At 29.5% G+C, this 17027-nt stretch overlaps 2 protein-coding genes across 3 annotated transcripts; both read right to left on the minus strand.

Moving 5' to 3' along the window:
• Positions 1-301: 301 nt before the first annotated feature.
• On the minus strand, positions 302-3372 carry LOC122724909 (receptor-like protein EIX1). 2 transcript variants are annotated; one of them, XM_043961105.1, is made up of 3 exons: positions 561-3372; positions 427-434; positions 328-365 (listed from the first exon to the last, which is right to left on the minus strand). In XM_043961105.1, exon 1 carries the CDS (start codon positions 3319-3321, stop codon positions 565-567), a length of 2757 nt encoding a protein of 918 aa, XP_043817040.1. In that variant the 5' UTR covers positions 3322-3372; the 3' UTR covers positions 328-365; positions 427-434; positions 561-564. The 2 variants fall into 2 exon arrangements, with proteins under 2 accessions (XP_043817034.1, XP_043817040.1); XM_043961099.1 differs by having other exon boundaries at positions 302-434.
• Positions 3373-12887: 9515 nt separating this feature from the next.
• On the minus strand, positions 12888-14354 carry LOC122721390 (receptor-like protein EIX2). The gene has a single exon (XM_043949162.1). The coding sequence runs from the start codon at positions 14352-14354 to the stop codon at positions 12888-12890; it is 1467 nt and encodes a 488-aa protein (XP_043805097.1).
• Positions 14355-17027: the final 2673 nt, after the last annotated feature.

Below are 17027 nucleotides of genomic sequence, written 5' to 3' on the forward strand. Positions count from 1 at the left end.
GTTGGTTGACAGAGGGATTTAATTTCCAGCCAATTGATTATTTTCATGCTGGATCACGTGCGTGGCACAAGGTTGGAAAATTCAGAGAGGAAAAAAGAAATTGCAAAAAATGCTAAAACTGGGTTTGGTTGTTAGAAATTATTAGATATATAAAAATTGTCGATTTTTATATTAAAATTCGTATGATTTTTTTTAGTTGGCAATTTTTTATTATTTTATAGCAATTTAAAGTTATTGTACATAAAATTTAAAGTTATTAATATAGGAATTATTTTTAAAAAAGCTCAAGAATATCAAATCCTGGAAACAATCACACAAAAACACATCCCTTTAAAGAAAATCTTCCAGCCTTCCAAACTTCAAACCTCGAATGGAGGAGGGTCTTTATTTAAATTTAGCTTAACATCTGCTGCAATCTCAAACAACCTTGAATCCTACATTGAACACTATCATCAACAATTAACATTAATAACATTAATTGAAATTTCTGTCAATTTGCATCTCTAACAACATTAATAAAGCATCCATGAATTATGAGTGATTAAATAGAAAGAACTAACCTTCTCATGCATTTCCTTCTAATTTGTTTCTGAGAAACTTTCTCTTCACTTGATTTGCCTTGATTGCAATTGTTACCCAAAGCTTGTTGTAGACTCTGTCAACTAACCCAAACCAAGCACACCTCCATGAGTCGTTGAAGTACAAGATGCTACAAACTCCAACAAATCCAGCCGCAAATCCCATTCCCATACCACTGTAGAACCAAACCATTTCAGAGTCATCTTTTCTCGTAGTGCTACCTTTTTCATGACCTTTAGGCAATTCATCTGCATCATTTGAACAGTTATTCAATGGAGGTCCACAAAGTCCATCGTTGCCGATGTAGATGGATTTGTCATCCAAAGTCTGAAGTTGGTTTCCCGTTGGAATTCGTCCAGATAAGTGATTGAATGACAAATTCAAGTGACTTAAAAAGTTCAAATCAGAAATGCTGAATGGAATAGAGCCAGAAAGTTCATTTTCAGACAAGTCAAGTGATTCTAGTGAGCTTAACTTGCCAATGTTCCAAGGGATATGTCCATCCAATTTGTTTGTAGATAGATTCAGGTTCTGTAGACCTGAAAGATTCATCAACTCCTGGGGAATTTCTCCAACAAAGTTATTTCCTGAAAGGTCAATGGAATACAGAAATCGAAGTGTTATACTATATTCAAGCTCCATTCCTTTGACATAAACCTGCACATTCTCACCATAGCTAGCTCTTGCAAATCCAAAAATGGGATCAGCATTAGTGTAATAGTCCCACTGCCCTTTCTGCTCATGCATAGCAATTGCAGTAAAATTGCCAAAACAATTAGGTATGGTTCCAGTCATCACGTTATTTGCCAAGTTCAATATGCGAAGAGAAGCAAGGTAGCAAAGCTGCAGAGGAATCTCACCTTCAAATTTATTGGAGTGAACACTCAGTACTTTCAGAGAAGATAGGCTCTCACCTATCCATGAAGGAATAAAACCATCAAAAGAATTCATGCTAAGATCAAGAGTCTCCAAGGATTCTAGATTCCTTAATGACATTGGGATCTTTCCTTGCAGAGTATTGTTTTGCAGATGCAGGGAAACAAGCGACTCTTGAGAACCCAAGGACATTGGAACATCACCACTCAGCATATTACTTGAAAAATCAATCACAGTTAAACTTGTCAAATTTCCCCAACATGAAGGTATTCTTCCTGATAGCTGATTATTCGAAAGATCAAGAATTTGTAAAGATTCAATCCTGCATAAAGTAGCTGGAACGGTACCATTCAAGTAGTTGTTGGAGAGGGATAAGTGTCGCAGACTTGGCATCATATCACTGATATTCTGGGGAATCTGGCCGTGGAGCAAGTTGTTGGAGATATCCAATATGGTTGCATCAAACTGAGAACGGGTTAAAAAACCATCAAACTGGTTAGATTTCAACAATATGATCCTATATTCGTTAGCATAAGTTGTGTTCAGTTTTCTGAAAGTTGGCAAGGTCCCAAACAACTGATTATAAGATAAATCCAATGATACAATATTGGAAGAAATATTTTCAAACCAGTCAGGGATGTTATCTGAGATGCTTGCATTAGACATGTCTAAAAATCTAATGCTCTTTTGTGTTCTGAGCCACTGTGGAAAAGGCCCTACTTCACAAGATGATAAATGAATCCAGGAAAGTTGAAAAGGAGGTATCCATTCGGGATCTATATCAAAAACTAAAGAATTCCCATCCATACTCAACTCAAACAAGCTTCTCAGGTTTAACAAGTGAAGTTCAGAAACTTTCCCATGCAATGAATTCTTACTGAAATCTAGTATTTCAAGGTTGTAAAGCTGTCCAATGGATACAGGAATTGAACCCCAGAAAGAGTTTTCAGAAAAAGAAAGCTCTTTCAGGCGTTTAAATTGTCCCAAATTATCTGGAATACTACCAGAAAAGGAATTGTTTAAAAGAATCAGAGTCTCTAAACTGTTCTTGATGCAACCGGATGAGTTGCCAAAAGTTCCAGAAATCTCCCCGCTGAACTTGTTGTAACCCAAGTGTAGCTCAATCAAATTGCAAAGCCTGTTCAACGTGTTGGGTATGTTGCCTTCTAAAGAATTAAAATCCGCATCAAGGGAAGCAAGAGAATTAAGATTACTGATATCAGTGGAAAGAGACCCTCGGAAAGCATTATCTTGTAGAACAAGATTTTGAAGTTTGGTAATATTATATAACCAGCTAGGGATTGTGGAATGGAAGTTGTTCGATTCAAGGTCGAGAACCTCAAGAGATGTAAAATTGACATGTGAAACATCACCAATGATGGAAAGCTCACAATACCTCAATTGTAATTCTAGTAAAGAAGGAAGCATGTTTATTGACTGCAACCAATTTTCACACTTGTCCAGGAGCACATAGGTCAAGTTCAAGTATTTCAAAGAAGATGGAAAATGGAGGCTGTGGATTGCCAATGAAGGATTCAAACTGAGATCAAGATACTGCAAGTTTGAAAGATTTCCAAGATGAAGGGAAATGTTTCCCCTGATGGACGTCCAAGAAAGAACGAGGTTAACTACATGACCGGTTATGTCATCGCAAGTGACTCCGTCCCATCTGCAGCAGGCATCTCCCACCCATGAAGGCAACGAGTTTGAATTGTCGACGAGGCTTGACTTGAACTTCACAAGAGCTTCTCTTTCAGTCTTGATACAGCTTCCATTGAAATTATCTCCATTGCAGAAGGAGGAAACGCTTTGAAGTAGAATGAGCAAGGCAAGAATCTCAACAACATTGGCAGTTGATGTTCCCATAACTTCTCAATTAAAAAACAAACACTCTAGCAGATTTTAGAAATTAAATCTATAATATTTATATGCTTATTTTGTAACTAATTTACAAATTTTAATATATTTTTTCATAAAATGATCTTTTTATAAGGGTAATTACCATTTTTTATAATATAAAATATATAATCTATTGAAGAAATTTAAAATGTTTTATTATTGCATTCAAATATGAAAGTCTCCTCCCCCATCACAAGACTTGGGAGTGTAGCATGGGTTAAATTAATTTCTTGCCCACCACAGATTATTGACTTTGAAAGACTCATCTCTTTAGACTTGGAATTTTGAGTCATCCAGTGCCTTTGGTACCAAATTTCCAATTGAAGCACAGATTATTAATTCAATTGCTGTCAATTTTGTTGAGACGATATTATCAGAATTTAAATTTTTTTTTTTCATTTGTGATTTTTTTAAAATTTTTAATTAATTTATAATTTTTTTAAACTCAAAAAATCAAATAAAACAATAACTGAAAACATTATTTTCAATTAATAAACAATATATAAGAATGCTCAGAAATTAAAACAGATAAAATATCATTAAAAAGAACAAATCACTTGGTGTAACTAGCGTAATATATAACTACTCCAGATAGCATATGAACAACCACATTAACTTGTTATCGAATTCAAAGTAAAATCTAATGGATACGTCTTTAAAACAAACTGGAGTTTTATTTTAAAATCAACTTTTTGCACGTTAAGTTGTTTAAATTAGAAAAGGGTCTCTCTTAAAGCAATAGCTTCTGGTGAATGAAGAACGAGTAAATCCTAAAAAGTTTCTAAAACTCTAATGCAAAAGTTTGTCCGATCATTTTGGACAACAACAATATAAAATCTACACTATTCTTGAGCATGTAGGATTACATCTAATTACATTATGCTCTACTAATTGCAGGAGAACTCCAACCATGAATACGTAATACAATCACATAAAATTAAAATAAATAAACAAGGATAATTGAGATCTCTTTTAAAAATTACATAAAAATTATAGCTTTAGTCAAATTATTTAAAGTTTCTTCTCTAGTTTTCATGGTACAAAATTTCAATTACTTAATTAAATTGATATATTGTGGATTAATAAATAAACTTGAGTATATAAGATTGAAATTCAACGAATGCCTTTGGTAGCAAAATCCCAATTAAAGCAAAATTCAATTTCTGTCTAATTTCCTGAAATAGTAAAAGCCTATTCTATAGTAAATTTGAAGGTAAACTTAAATTGCAGATATTACACAAACTTTAATTATTAAAAATTTATTTATAAAAAGATTCTTTAAATTCAATTCATTTTATTCAAATTGCAAAATATATAATTTTTTATTAAAAAATTACAATTTGAAAAAAAAATAGAGATTCTAGGAACATTTTGATAAGCCTGAACTAAATTATTTAAAATTGTTTCAATATTTATTAAAATGTCAAAATTTAGAAATAATTATGATTTTTCTAAAATAATTAATATTAAGTAAATGTATTTGATAAATATATATGTTTTCACTTTGTATAAAAATAATTTATTATAAGATTTTCCAAATTTTTTAAAATTATAAATATTAAAAATTAAAAAAAAAAACGATCTGCTCAATTCAATGCACGATTTCGACGGTCAATAATAAAAAAATAAATTAAATAAAAAAATATTATCTTTATCACACCCACTTTCTCAAACTCAAACAAAACCAAAAGAATTTCTCCTAATTATAAATAAATATGTACAATCTGTCACAATTTTAAAATATAAAAATATAAAAAAAAAACTGATTTAATTAATTCATAATATATTTACATCATTATTTTTTATTCTCTCCAAAAAAATAACAAGATTATATATATACATTAATAAAAATATATTCATTATGTTAAACATATAATTTATATATTATGTTTCAAAATTATAAAAAAATTACAAAACAAATAATTTAAAATTAACTTGACTTTTACTAGATTATGATGAAGTGCTAAGAGTGTATCACCCAAAGAAATTTATAATATTAAAAATATAAGTGTGAGTATAATTTACTCAGTGAGTAGATAAATAAATAATAAAAGAGAATAAAAAAATTTAAATATTTAGTAGTATTAAATATTAAATTAAAAATAGACCGAGCAGTTAAATAAATAGCAAAAAAAAATAGATAAAATTTAAATAGTTAATAGTATTAAATATTAATTTTAAATAATTCAAGTGAATAAATATAATTTAATTCAATTAATATAAATTAAGCTGAATAAATATTTTGCTAAGAAATCATTGATGGAATAATGAATACAAAATCATAAATATAATAAATAAAATAAATAATAATAATATGAGAGTAATGCTGACATTTTAGACTTTATGATGAAAATGTTGGCTCAAGAACAAATAAAATATTGGTCATATGAATACGTCTTTAAGGTTGTATATATATAAGTTTTGTTCTAAAAACAATATAAATATATGCTAAACTGAAAATAAATTATCTATTTAGTGAATATATGGAGTGTAATCGGCTATTTTTTCGAGTGTAATTTAAATTTTATTTTTATTAATTAAAAAATATGAATTTATTTTATTTATTTTTATTTTAAATAAATAAAATAATATATATATAAATATATATATATATATTTTTTAAAAAATATCAATGTTATATATTTATCCGCTTATCGACAAAATAAGTTTAGAATGTATGAATTTCACTATTATCTATAAGGTAAGCTGGATTCTCTATTAAAATTTTTCACCTAGAATTAAAAAAAAAAGTAACAAATAAATATTGTAGGATTTAGATATAAAATGTGAATTTTAAATACTAAATGTATATATAATTTTTTAAGAAAAATTCATCAATATTTTGATAAAATTAGAACTCTCAAAATTATACAGATTAAAAAATATTTAATAAATTATTATGAATATTATTTAGATTAACTTATAAAAATTATTAATCTTAAAAATAGAATTTTATTAATTGATCTAATTATTTTTTTTTAATTTTTAAATTATTATTTAATAGTAAAAAAATAAATTAAATTGTAATAATTTAAATAAATGGGATTTATCTAAATATTAAAATTTTTGTAAAAAAATATTGAATTTTTTTATTAAAGATTGAAAATTTTAGAAGTTTATTAGAAAGAGAAGATTTGGATTGAAAAGGAAATTTTTTTTTTATTTTATAAATAGTGGAGCAAAGCTCTGTTCTTCTCGGGAGAATGAAAAAAAAAAAGGTTCTGATTTCGAAACTTTTCTCAGAACTAAAGCTTTTATTTATTTTATTTTATTTTTTTAAATTTATAATTTTTTTTAATGGATAAATATAATAATTTAGATAAAAGTAAATTAATAAAAGAAAGTGTAATTACAGATAAAGGAAACTAAGGCTAAAATTAGAGTATTATAAATTTAATAATTAGATTAATAAGATTTTATGTTGTATTTCTTTACACTTTTATTTTAGTTGAACCGTTTGATACGGTTAATGGTTGATTGTAGATAATTAGTAGTTCATGTTGATAGCGAATGATTAATAATTAATTATTAACTACTGCTAAAATATCTAAAATATTTGATAAAAAAATCTATTTTTTATTATTTAAATGTAAATTGTTGAATAAGGATATATATTATATAATTTATTTATAATTAAAATGTATATAAAAATTAATAATTTACTATATAATATATATATAATTTTAAAATATGATTATCAATAAAATAAATTTTATTTTTATGCATATATAAGTTATTTTTATAATATTTATATTTATTTTATAATTATAAATAATTTAATAATAAGAATAAAAATTTATTTTAATATAAAAATTTGATAATTAATAAATATTAAAAAAATATAATCAAAATAAAATATAAAGTCTTATCACTTATTAGCAGCTAATGAAAAAAAACTCTAAATTTAAAATTAATTAAAAAAGCAGTTGATAAATTACTTATTAATTATTAATAGTCTTTTTTTAAGTTATTAAACGCAAAAATAAACTGTTTGAAAACTTATCAAATAAAATATTATACGTTTAGTTTGGTGGTGAGAGTATCTGAGTAAATTTAAAAAATTTTAGATTTTACTTTATACTTAATTTGATAATAAATGTATCTGAATAAATTTAAAAGATCTCAAATTCTACCTTTCAATCTCTGATTTTCGTTTAAAAAAAAAGTAATCAAATAAAGAGAAATTAAGTATCCTCCTTTCTTTTTTTAAAAATTATTAAATAAAATAGTTCCCTACATATGCCAGTCTTTCTCCAAATTAATAAGACAGATTATTGATTATAAATTATGAATTTATTATATTTTTTAATTATTTTTAAAATTAATAAAACATATAATTTATTGAAGAAATTTAAAATATTTTATTGTTGCATTCAAATATGGCTCCGTGGACTCTATCACAAGACTTGGGAGTGTAGCATGGGTTAAATTAATTTCTTGGCCACCATAGATTATTGATTTTGAAATATTTATGTAATCCCTTTGGAATCAAATTTCAAATTAAGGCATAAGTTTTTATTTTAAAGGTATTTATAATAAATTTAATAAAATTTAAATATTTTTTTAAATAAAAATTTAGAGATTGAAAAGTAAAATTTGAGATTTCTCAGATTTACTCAAATGCACTTCTCACCATATTAAACATATATATAATAAAATTTAAACATTATTTAGTTAATTCATAAGATTTTACTTTATTATTTAAATAATCATTATATTAAAATTTACTGGTATATTAATTCTATAAAAATAGATTTCAAGCAGCAAATTGAAATTATTTTTATAAGTAAAATAAATATAAAAAATTTCTTTTATTTTTAGAGAAAATATTTGTTAAAATTTTTTGACACGTACGCACTCAAAAATTTAGTTTAAAAAAAAAATTTCTTCATGAAATGAAAAGTTATGTAATTTTAAGGAAAAGACTTTCTGTTTGAGGAAGCTTTTTTTTTTTCTATATTTTTGAAAATGGTATTAATAATTTATATATATATTTATTTTTAAAATTAATATTAAATAATAAAAAAATAAAATTTTTGTTAGAAAATATTTTGTATGAAAAATAAGCCTAAATTTAAAAATTTATTCTCCAAATAATCAATATATATATATATATATATATATATATATAGCACATTAGTAGATATTATTATTGTAACAACCCGGAAACCGGACCGCTACCGGCGCTAAGATTCAGATCAACTTAAGATCGCTGGGACCCGTTGCAAACCTACTATACCTCCTGTATATCTAATAAAATCTCATATATGATCATACATTTTCATAAAAACTTAAACTTTCCATATACCAAGCTTAATATGTGCATGCATTATAACTGTATACATAAAAACTCCATACTAGAGCCCTCATCAAATGCTCTAGTAGGATAAACATCTCATATATCAAGTTTAGTTCAACATATCTCATTATTAAAAATATTTACATAAAGATCATGTACAACAGGGATTACAACTATCAATAGGGTCAAGCACAATATTAATCCTCAAATCATTACATTACACCATATTACATGTCCACTACTAACTATTACATTAAACTATACCATCAACCTGATGACTCTTCCACAGCTACCTGTGCTCCTGCAAACCTGGGGGTTAGGGGAAAGGGGTGAGCTAGTAAAGCCCAGTGAGCAGAACCATAAAACAGTTAAATAAACGTATGCTTTCATGAAATGCATCACAACACAAACAATACACATCAAGGATGGACTTGTCACCAAAAACCCTCTACATATCCAATAAATGCCTGACTCTCGACGGAGCTCCTCAGGACTTCCTCTTAAACATAACAATAACATATCCAATTGTGCCAAGGGCGTAGAATGGGCCTCACCTGGACTTCCATATCGTATCATGCCATATCACATTGAGGGCTAGTGGGTCATCCAATATCCATCCACAACATCATCAAATAATGCAACGCATCATATTCATGAATTATAATGCAAACAACCTATCATATAACATGACATTCGTGATGCATGATTATGCTAAAGATTTTAGTTACTTTAAAATATAAGGTTCAGTTCTACTCACCTCTGGCTGATGCTAAACGATCTCTGAAGCAGCTGACTCACTGCTGGCCTCCTTGGTTTCTCAGGTCCGATCCTACACAGGTGAACCCAAATGAGGAACCAAACATACTTTATAAAGACTCTAAACATCTCCCCCAAAAACCCCCCCAAAACATCACAAACATGCATGAAAAAACAGACAAAGGAAGGCTGGGCATGAGACTTTCGGCGGCATGTTCGGCGGCCGAAGGTCCCTACAGACCCGAAAGTCACTAACCTTCGGGGGCAGGTTCGGCGGCCGAAACTCTCCTCCAGAGCCGAAAGTCCAACTTTTGGGGGCGAGTTTAAGTGGCCAAAGCTGCCTCCTCTGACAGTTTCGCGCGGCCGAACCTTGCTTCAGCGGCTGAACCTGGGTCCTTCTAAGTGATAGAACCCGATTCTGCCATCCTCCATCCAGCCACCCAAACTTCCAACACACATTCAACTATTCTAAAGCATGCATAAACACATTTTCAAGCATATAGGGGTATAAAACTAGTTTAAACCCCAACAAACATCAACATAGCACCACATTTATCATAAAACTAACATAACCCTAACATTTTAGATCTACACTAATCATGCATTGAACACCCTTAAAACCTCTTAAAACTTACTTAAAACATATAAAAAGGTATGGATCTACACTTATCTCTTGAAGATCTAGAGGAGATGCGATCCAAGCTTGGAGATTAGGAGGAAAGGTCTCCGGAGGTCTCCAAACTTCAAAACCTTGATCTTAGCTCAAAAATCTTCAAAAATCAGGAAAAACTCATCAAAACTTGAAGGATTTAAGGGAAAACATAAAATCTACCATGGAAGGGCGAAATCTCACCTATGCCCGAGAATGGAGAGAGAAAACTCACCCATTTTCGGACATGGGCCCTTTTATAGGTGGCTGGCCAGACCACCTTCGGGGGCCAAAGGTGCCTCCGCAAGAGCACCATGTTCGGCGGCCGAACCTGGACTTTTCCTTCATAGTGTTTTCTTTCAAAACTCAATTTTCTTCTTTCATTAAAACCATAAAATACATAAAAACATTTTATAAAAACATATCTTACCCTTCTAGGAGGTTCCGACATCCGAGATTCCAGATTTCAACGGGGATTCTGCCGGAAAGTTGGAATTCTGACGACGGGATCTAGTTGGGTATTACAATTATCGACCACTGGCAATCAAATTCAAGCATTTTCTAAAATCTAAATCATTTGGTATTTTGAAACTCAAAAGAATCACATGATATTTTATGAACTTTTCTTTCAAAATTTATGTTTCAATTTATTAATTTAGTTGATTAAGAAGATTTTTTCCAATAAAAAATTAAATAAATGGAAAAAATTTAAAAAAAGGATCGTAGTGGGTACTAGATAGGCGTTTGTTTTGACTAAAAGAGAGAAAGGGTCATTTTTTTTTTTTAAAAAAATATTTTTATATAGATCAATATAACTTTATTATTTCTTACTTTTACTTATATAATTTTATTTTTATATAAATAATTAGAAATTATTCGTGCATTTTATATTGTGTGGTTATTTATTTTTTAAAAAAATTAGATGGGCAAATAACTCAACTTGAAATATTTCGTGTAACTCACATAAAAGAGAGTCAAAATGTCTTTAATGATGAAAAATTAAGATGAGTTGATACAAGTTAATTTTTACTTATTTATTATTATCACATTATTTTTCTATTTGTTATGTTATATGATTAATAAAATATCTATTATGTTTTCTTTTTGCACTCAGAGAGTTTGCTGAGAATTTGGATGTCAATTATAAAAGGTAGTTTGCTTTTGATCCGAATAAATTGATTGAAATTTTTGAAAACAGTAAAGGGAGAATTTATAGTTTTGGATCTTATAATATTGTAAAGTCGGAAACTCCAACTACCTCTTTCTCATGCACATCAGTGTTCATCCTAGAGGATTTTCTTAAACTATATTTTTTTTAGATGAGGTTGAATAAATATTAGAATAAAATCGGATCAAAATGAAAAAAAATATGGAACAAATGCAATAACAAATGCAAGTATAAATATAAAAGCAAGCAAAAATCAGATTAAATTATTGAAGAATAAAAAAATATCTTCACCATATAATACAACTATGGATTTTATTTCTTTATCAGATAGTTCAGTAAATTGATGTATTAGTTTTAAACTTTAAGAAAATTGTTAAGTATTATATATTTATTCTAAACTTCTAACTGTATGAATATGAATTATAATGATTATAAATTATATTTAATTTATATTAAATATATTTCTTAATTATAAATTATTTAATTATACAAATTTAAATAAAAATAAAAAATTATTTTTTTAACGATAATAAATATTATTTAAAATATAAATAATTTTATTTTTATAAATAATTTTATTTTTTTAACGATAATAAATATTATTTAAAATATAAATAATTTTACAATCGAATTTCAATGAATTAGTGATAGATTTATGATGATTTTTATTAAAATGGTCTTAATATTTTCGATAAAAATTTTTCTTCTCTAATTATTTTTTGACAGATTAGAACGAATAGGTTAGTGGATGATTTCAGAATTTCAATGGATTTAGCGACGAACAAAGTTTGTCGCAAACAGAAATCTATCATTTAGCGATATTATTTTAGACGACGGATTTGAGTCTGCCCATGAAATATCAGTGACGGATTTTAGACTATCAGTGACGGAATTTTCCGTCGCTAGTAATCTATTATTTATAGTGTTATAAAGTTCAAATATTAACAAAGGTACACAAATTAAAGCAATGTTGACTTCATTTATTTCAAAATAAGTAATAATAATTATTTTAAAATTTATAAAAAAGTTGTATTTCGCTTTTAACTTTTTTAATGCAAAATTTATTTTTTCGTAATTATATTGCAAAAAACATATTATATTAAACTCATTGATAGCAAAAATTATTATTTCAATTGCTGTAAGCTTATTTATATATTATTTATTAAGAATATAGTATTAATTCAAAATGGTCTATTGAGAATTATTATTCATTCAAATATATGTGTATATCAAAATGGTCTATTGAGAACTGACCCTTCTCATGCATTCTCTTCAAACTTGTTTCTTGGAAACTTTCTCTTCAGTTGATTTGCCTTAATTGCAACTGTTACCCAAAGCATTCATGATAAGATCAAGAGCCTCCACGTACACTAGATTCCTCAATGACATTGGGATCTTCCCTTGAAGATTTTTTTTTTGCAGACACAGGGAAGCAATAAAGTGTTGAGAACCCAAGGACATTGGAACATAGCCACTCAGCATATTATATGAAAGATCAATCACCGTTAAATCTCTCAAATTTCCCAAACATGAAGGTATTCTTCCCGACAGACGATTTCTCGAAAGAATAAGAATTTTAAAAGATACAATCTTGCATAAAGAAGCTAGAATTGTACCATTCAAATAGTTGTTGGAGAGTGATAAAAATTGCAATCTTGGCATCATTTTGCTGATATTCCTGGGAAAATCTGGCCATGAAGCAAGTTGTTGGAGAGATCCAATATGCTTGCATTAGTATGAAAATTGGCTAAAGAATCAAACTTGTTAAATTTCAGTGATATGAACCTATCACCAAGTGTGTCTACTTTTCTTAAATTTAGCAAGCTTCCAAAGAGCTTATTATAAGATAGATCCAGTCCTTCAATAGTGGAAGAAATGTTTTCAAACCAATCAGGGATGCTATCTGAGATGCTTGCATTGGACATCACTAAATATACAATTCTCTTCTGTGTTTTGAGCCACTGTGGAAACCGAGGCCCTAGTTTGCAAGAAGATAAGTCAATCCAGTAAAGTTGAAAAGGAGGTATCCATTTGGCATCAATATCAAAAACTAAAGAATTCCCACTCATAACCAGCTCAGACAAAGCTCCAAGTTTTGACAAGTGAAGTTCAGTAACTTCCCCATGCAATGAATTCTGACTGAAATTTAGTGTTTGTAGGTTGCAAAGATGTCCAATTGATACAGGAATTGAGCCGCAGAAAAAGTTGTGAGAAAGTTGAAGAACTTTCAGGCGTTTAAACTCTCCCAAGTTATTTGGAAGACTGCCAGAAAATGAATTATTGGAAAGATACAGATGCTCCAAACTGTTGTGGATGCAACTGGATGAGTTGCCAAATGGTCCAGATATCTCACCGCTGAACTTGTTGGTTTCCAAGTGTAGCTCACTCAAATTGCAAAGCTTGTTCAACGTTTTGGGTATATTACCTTCCAGAGAATTATAAGACAGATCAAGGAAAGAAAGAGAATTAAGATTACCAATCTGAGTTGAAAGAGAGCCTCCGAAAGCACTGTAACTCAGATCAAGATGCTGAAGGTTGGTAATATTAAATAACCAGCTGGGGATTGTGGAATTGAAGTTGTTCCCTCTAAGATTGAGAACCTCAAGAGATGTAAGATTGACATGGGAAACATGACCTGTGATGGAAAGCTCACAAAAAGATAAATATAATTCCAGTAGAGAAGGAAGCATGTTTATTGACTGCAACCAATTGGCACACTTGTTGAGGGGCACGCCGTCCAAGTCTAAGTATTTCAAAGAAGATGGAAAATAGAGGGTGTCGAATGCCAATCCATTGGAACCAAGCTCAAGATGCTGCAAGTTTGAAAGGTTGCCAAGATGAAGGGAAACCTTTCCCTCGAGTCCGCGCATAAAAAGGTCGAGCTCAACGACATGACCGGTTGTGTTGTCGCAAGAAACTCCTTCCCATCTGCAGCAGTTATCTCCCACCCATGAAGGCAATGTGTTTGAACTGTTGGCCAGGCTTGACTTGAACCTGAGAAGAGTTTCTCTTTCAATATTGATACAGCTTCCATGGAAATTAGTTCCACTGCAGCAGAATAAAAAGCTTTGAAGTAGAATAAGCAGAGCAAGAAGCTCAACAACAGGGATATTAGCTGATGATCCCATTACTTCTCAAATCAAACAAAAAATTACTGTTGATTGTATTCTCAGTTTGGCAAAGTAGGGCCTTGCTGCACTGCAGAAAACAACACCTCCGAGTCGAACTCGAAGATAACCTTGTTGTTGGCTACCATGACGCCATAGATTTCATGAGACCTGGGAGTTGCGGCATGGAGTAAATTAATTTCTTGGCCTCTACTGATTATAGACTTTGAAATATTTGTCTATGTAGACTTTACTAAATAGTATAAAATATCTTTAATTTAATTGCTCTATTATAAGACAGATACTCGAGTATAAATTCCTAACTCAATCATATCATATAAATAAATTTATTATATTATCATTAAACTTATTTTTCAGTTAATCTATTTCATACTCAATCATAACTTAAAACTATAAACTTTATAATGATATATATTAACGAGCTACAATTTAAGAAAATTAATTAATATTTTACAATGATAATTTATAATTATTATAATATTAAAATATTCACTTTATAGCCACAAAGTTATAAATTTTTAGCTTTCCTATTTGATATATTATCATAATTAATTTTAAATATTACATTTGATAAAACTATTATTTCAAAGATAGAGAACATACGAGCTATGAGAGTAAAACCCCAATTCAGACTTACAGATTCAAATGAGCACATAAAAAGGACTGAATTAGGAGTAAGTATCCGAGGAATTATTCAAAAGTACCGGAAGACACTAACAAAAAAAGGGGAAAAATGAAAGGTTAAGTCAAACTCTCGTTGTTTGATAAAGAAAACTAAGGTACGGTCTTTTTGGGAGTCGATTAAATCGGAGGGAGGAGAATCAGGAAGAACAATCCTCTTATTGCGATGGGGAGTCCGAATGCGAAAGAGAGGGGTATCCAGGTACTTCCGAGAAAAGAAGTTTGCGAGAGAAGAAGGAGTGATATTAGACTCTAAATTCATGACATCGGATACCCGGGGATTGTCCATTGTAGTATGAGAAACGTATCTTGAAGACGGTTTCAGCTGGGAGACGAGAGTAATGGAGCGCGCAGAGAGCCGAAGGAAAGAAAGGGTTATGTGAAGATTTGGGAGTTTTGAATTTTAAAAACAGTAAAGAGAAGAAGAGACATTTTGATAGAAGCCGTTCTCGGGCCGCGCGGTCATAATGGGTTCTTGGGATTTACCCCATCATCAATTATGCAATAACTGCTGAGGAGGTAAAGGGACAATTGATGACCGCTGGGCTTTAGCCACCCAAGGCCAGACCAGGTCCAAGAAAACAAAGTCAGCACAGAGCCCGCGAAACTCTCTAGACCGAATAGCCAAATTTCTCAGGTCTCGACCCAGAGACACTGGGCAAACCGGGTCACATGTGAGCCCGGATCCGTTAGGGAGAAATCTAGCCTGGTGATGTGACGTAATGAAGGTTAGCAGGCCCAGTCACTTCGCAGGCGCCGGGGGAAATTAAATAGTCGTCTGACGCCGAGAGGAGGGAGTCTGACGCTTCCATACATATGGATCTGCGTGGCAGAGACAGATGGCACTGTAGCAGAGAGGCCGTTAGGTGTTACTATCAGACAAATGGAAAGGAATAAAAAGAGAGGAACATACTCCTCTCAGGCAGAGCTCTTATATAAACACTGTAAATCCTATTTTTCTAGATCTCAGAACATCAAGGAGTATTTTAGATTTTTTTTATAATACTTAACGATTAAAATTAATGGAAAGACTAACTAGTAGACTTTTTAAAATATTAGAGATATTTTAATGAATTTTTCAAATTGTGAAGACAGCGAGCGACATTATAAAAATAATTTTTATTGAGTTTTAACTTTTTATTTTTAATAATTTAAATTTTATATATTTTAGTTTTTATTATCTTTCCTGAATTTGAATCTTAAATTTATTGAAATTTCTATTTGTTTATGGAGATTGAGTTTGAGATTTTCTTTCTTGAATTTTGACGAAATTAAACTTCAGAGACTAAAATATTGATTTCGAAATATAGAAAGACAAATATGTTAATTATGTAATATTTTAGGGATAAAAACGTATCTTTTCCTTCAATTCTTTGAGAGAGTGACTTATAAATTTATAAGAATTAAATTTGAGAGACTAAAGTATTGGGTTTTAGAAAGGATAGTTCGGTTATTTTTCCTATCACTAACGGTATTTTTGATGGAGAGAACTCTAATTTTGACGGAATTAAACTTTAGGGACGAAAGTGTTTGATTTAATTTCTAATAGTTTTATTTAAATCTGTTTAATTAGAATTAATGTTTAAACCAAAAAAATAACCTTCAAATAAAATTTGAAGTTATATGAATTGTCTTAATTTTTTTATAAATTATATACTCAATCTTTCAATTTTATATTAATTATAGTAATATGCTATCAAATCAAATTGTCACCATGGCCGTAAACTTTCCTAGCAATTTCTGTACTGTGAATGTCCATAGAAAAAAAATTCACTTATTGAATTGCCTTGTTGGAAATTCAGCTGGATGAATGAAAAGAGTAAATTAATCACCCTTTTAATTAATTTCAACTGTAAAAGAAAATAAAGAGGAAATAAGTACCACCCTTCCCTTTTTTTAAAAAAAAAATTACTAAATCAAATAGTTCCCTTTCTCAAATTAGTAAGACAGATTATTGATTACGATTTATGAATTTGTTATATTTTTTAATTA

Source organism: Manihot esculenta, chromosome 1 (genome assembly GCF_001659605.2).
Source record: "Manihot esculenta cultivar AM560-2 chromosome 1, M.esculenta_v8, whole genome shotgun sequence".
Taxonomy (NCBI): domain Eukaryota; kingdom Viridiplantae; phylum Streptophyta; class Magnoliopsida; order Malpighiales; family Euphorbiaceae; genus Manihot; species Manihot esculenta.

Excerpts from the sequence above, each read along its gene's own strand:
- LOC122721390 (XM_043949162.1), bottom strand. The coding sequence starts at position 14,354 with ATGGGATCATCAGCTAATATCCCTGTTGTTGAGCTTCTTGCTCTGCTT.
- LOC122724909 (XM_043961099.1), bottom strand. The coding sequence starts at position 3,321 with ATGGGAACATCAACTGCCAATGTTGTTGAGATTCTTGCCTTGCTCATT.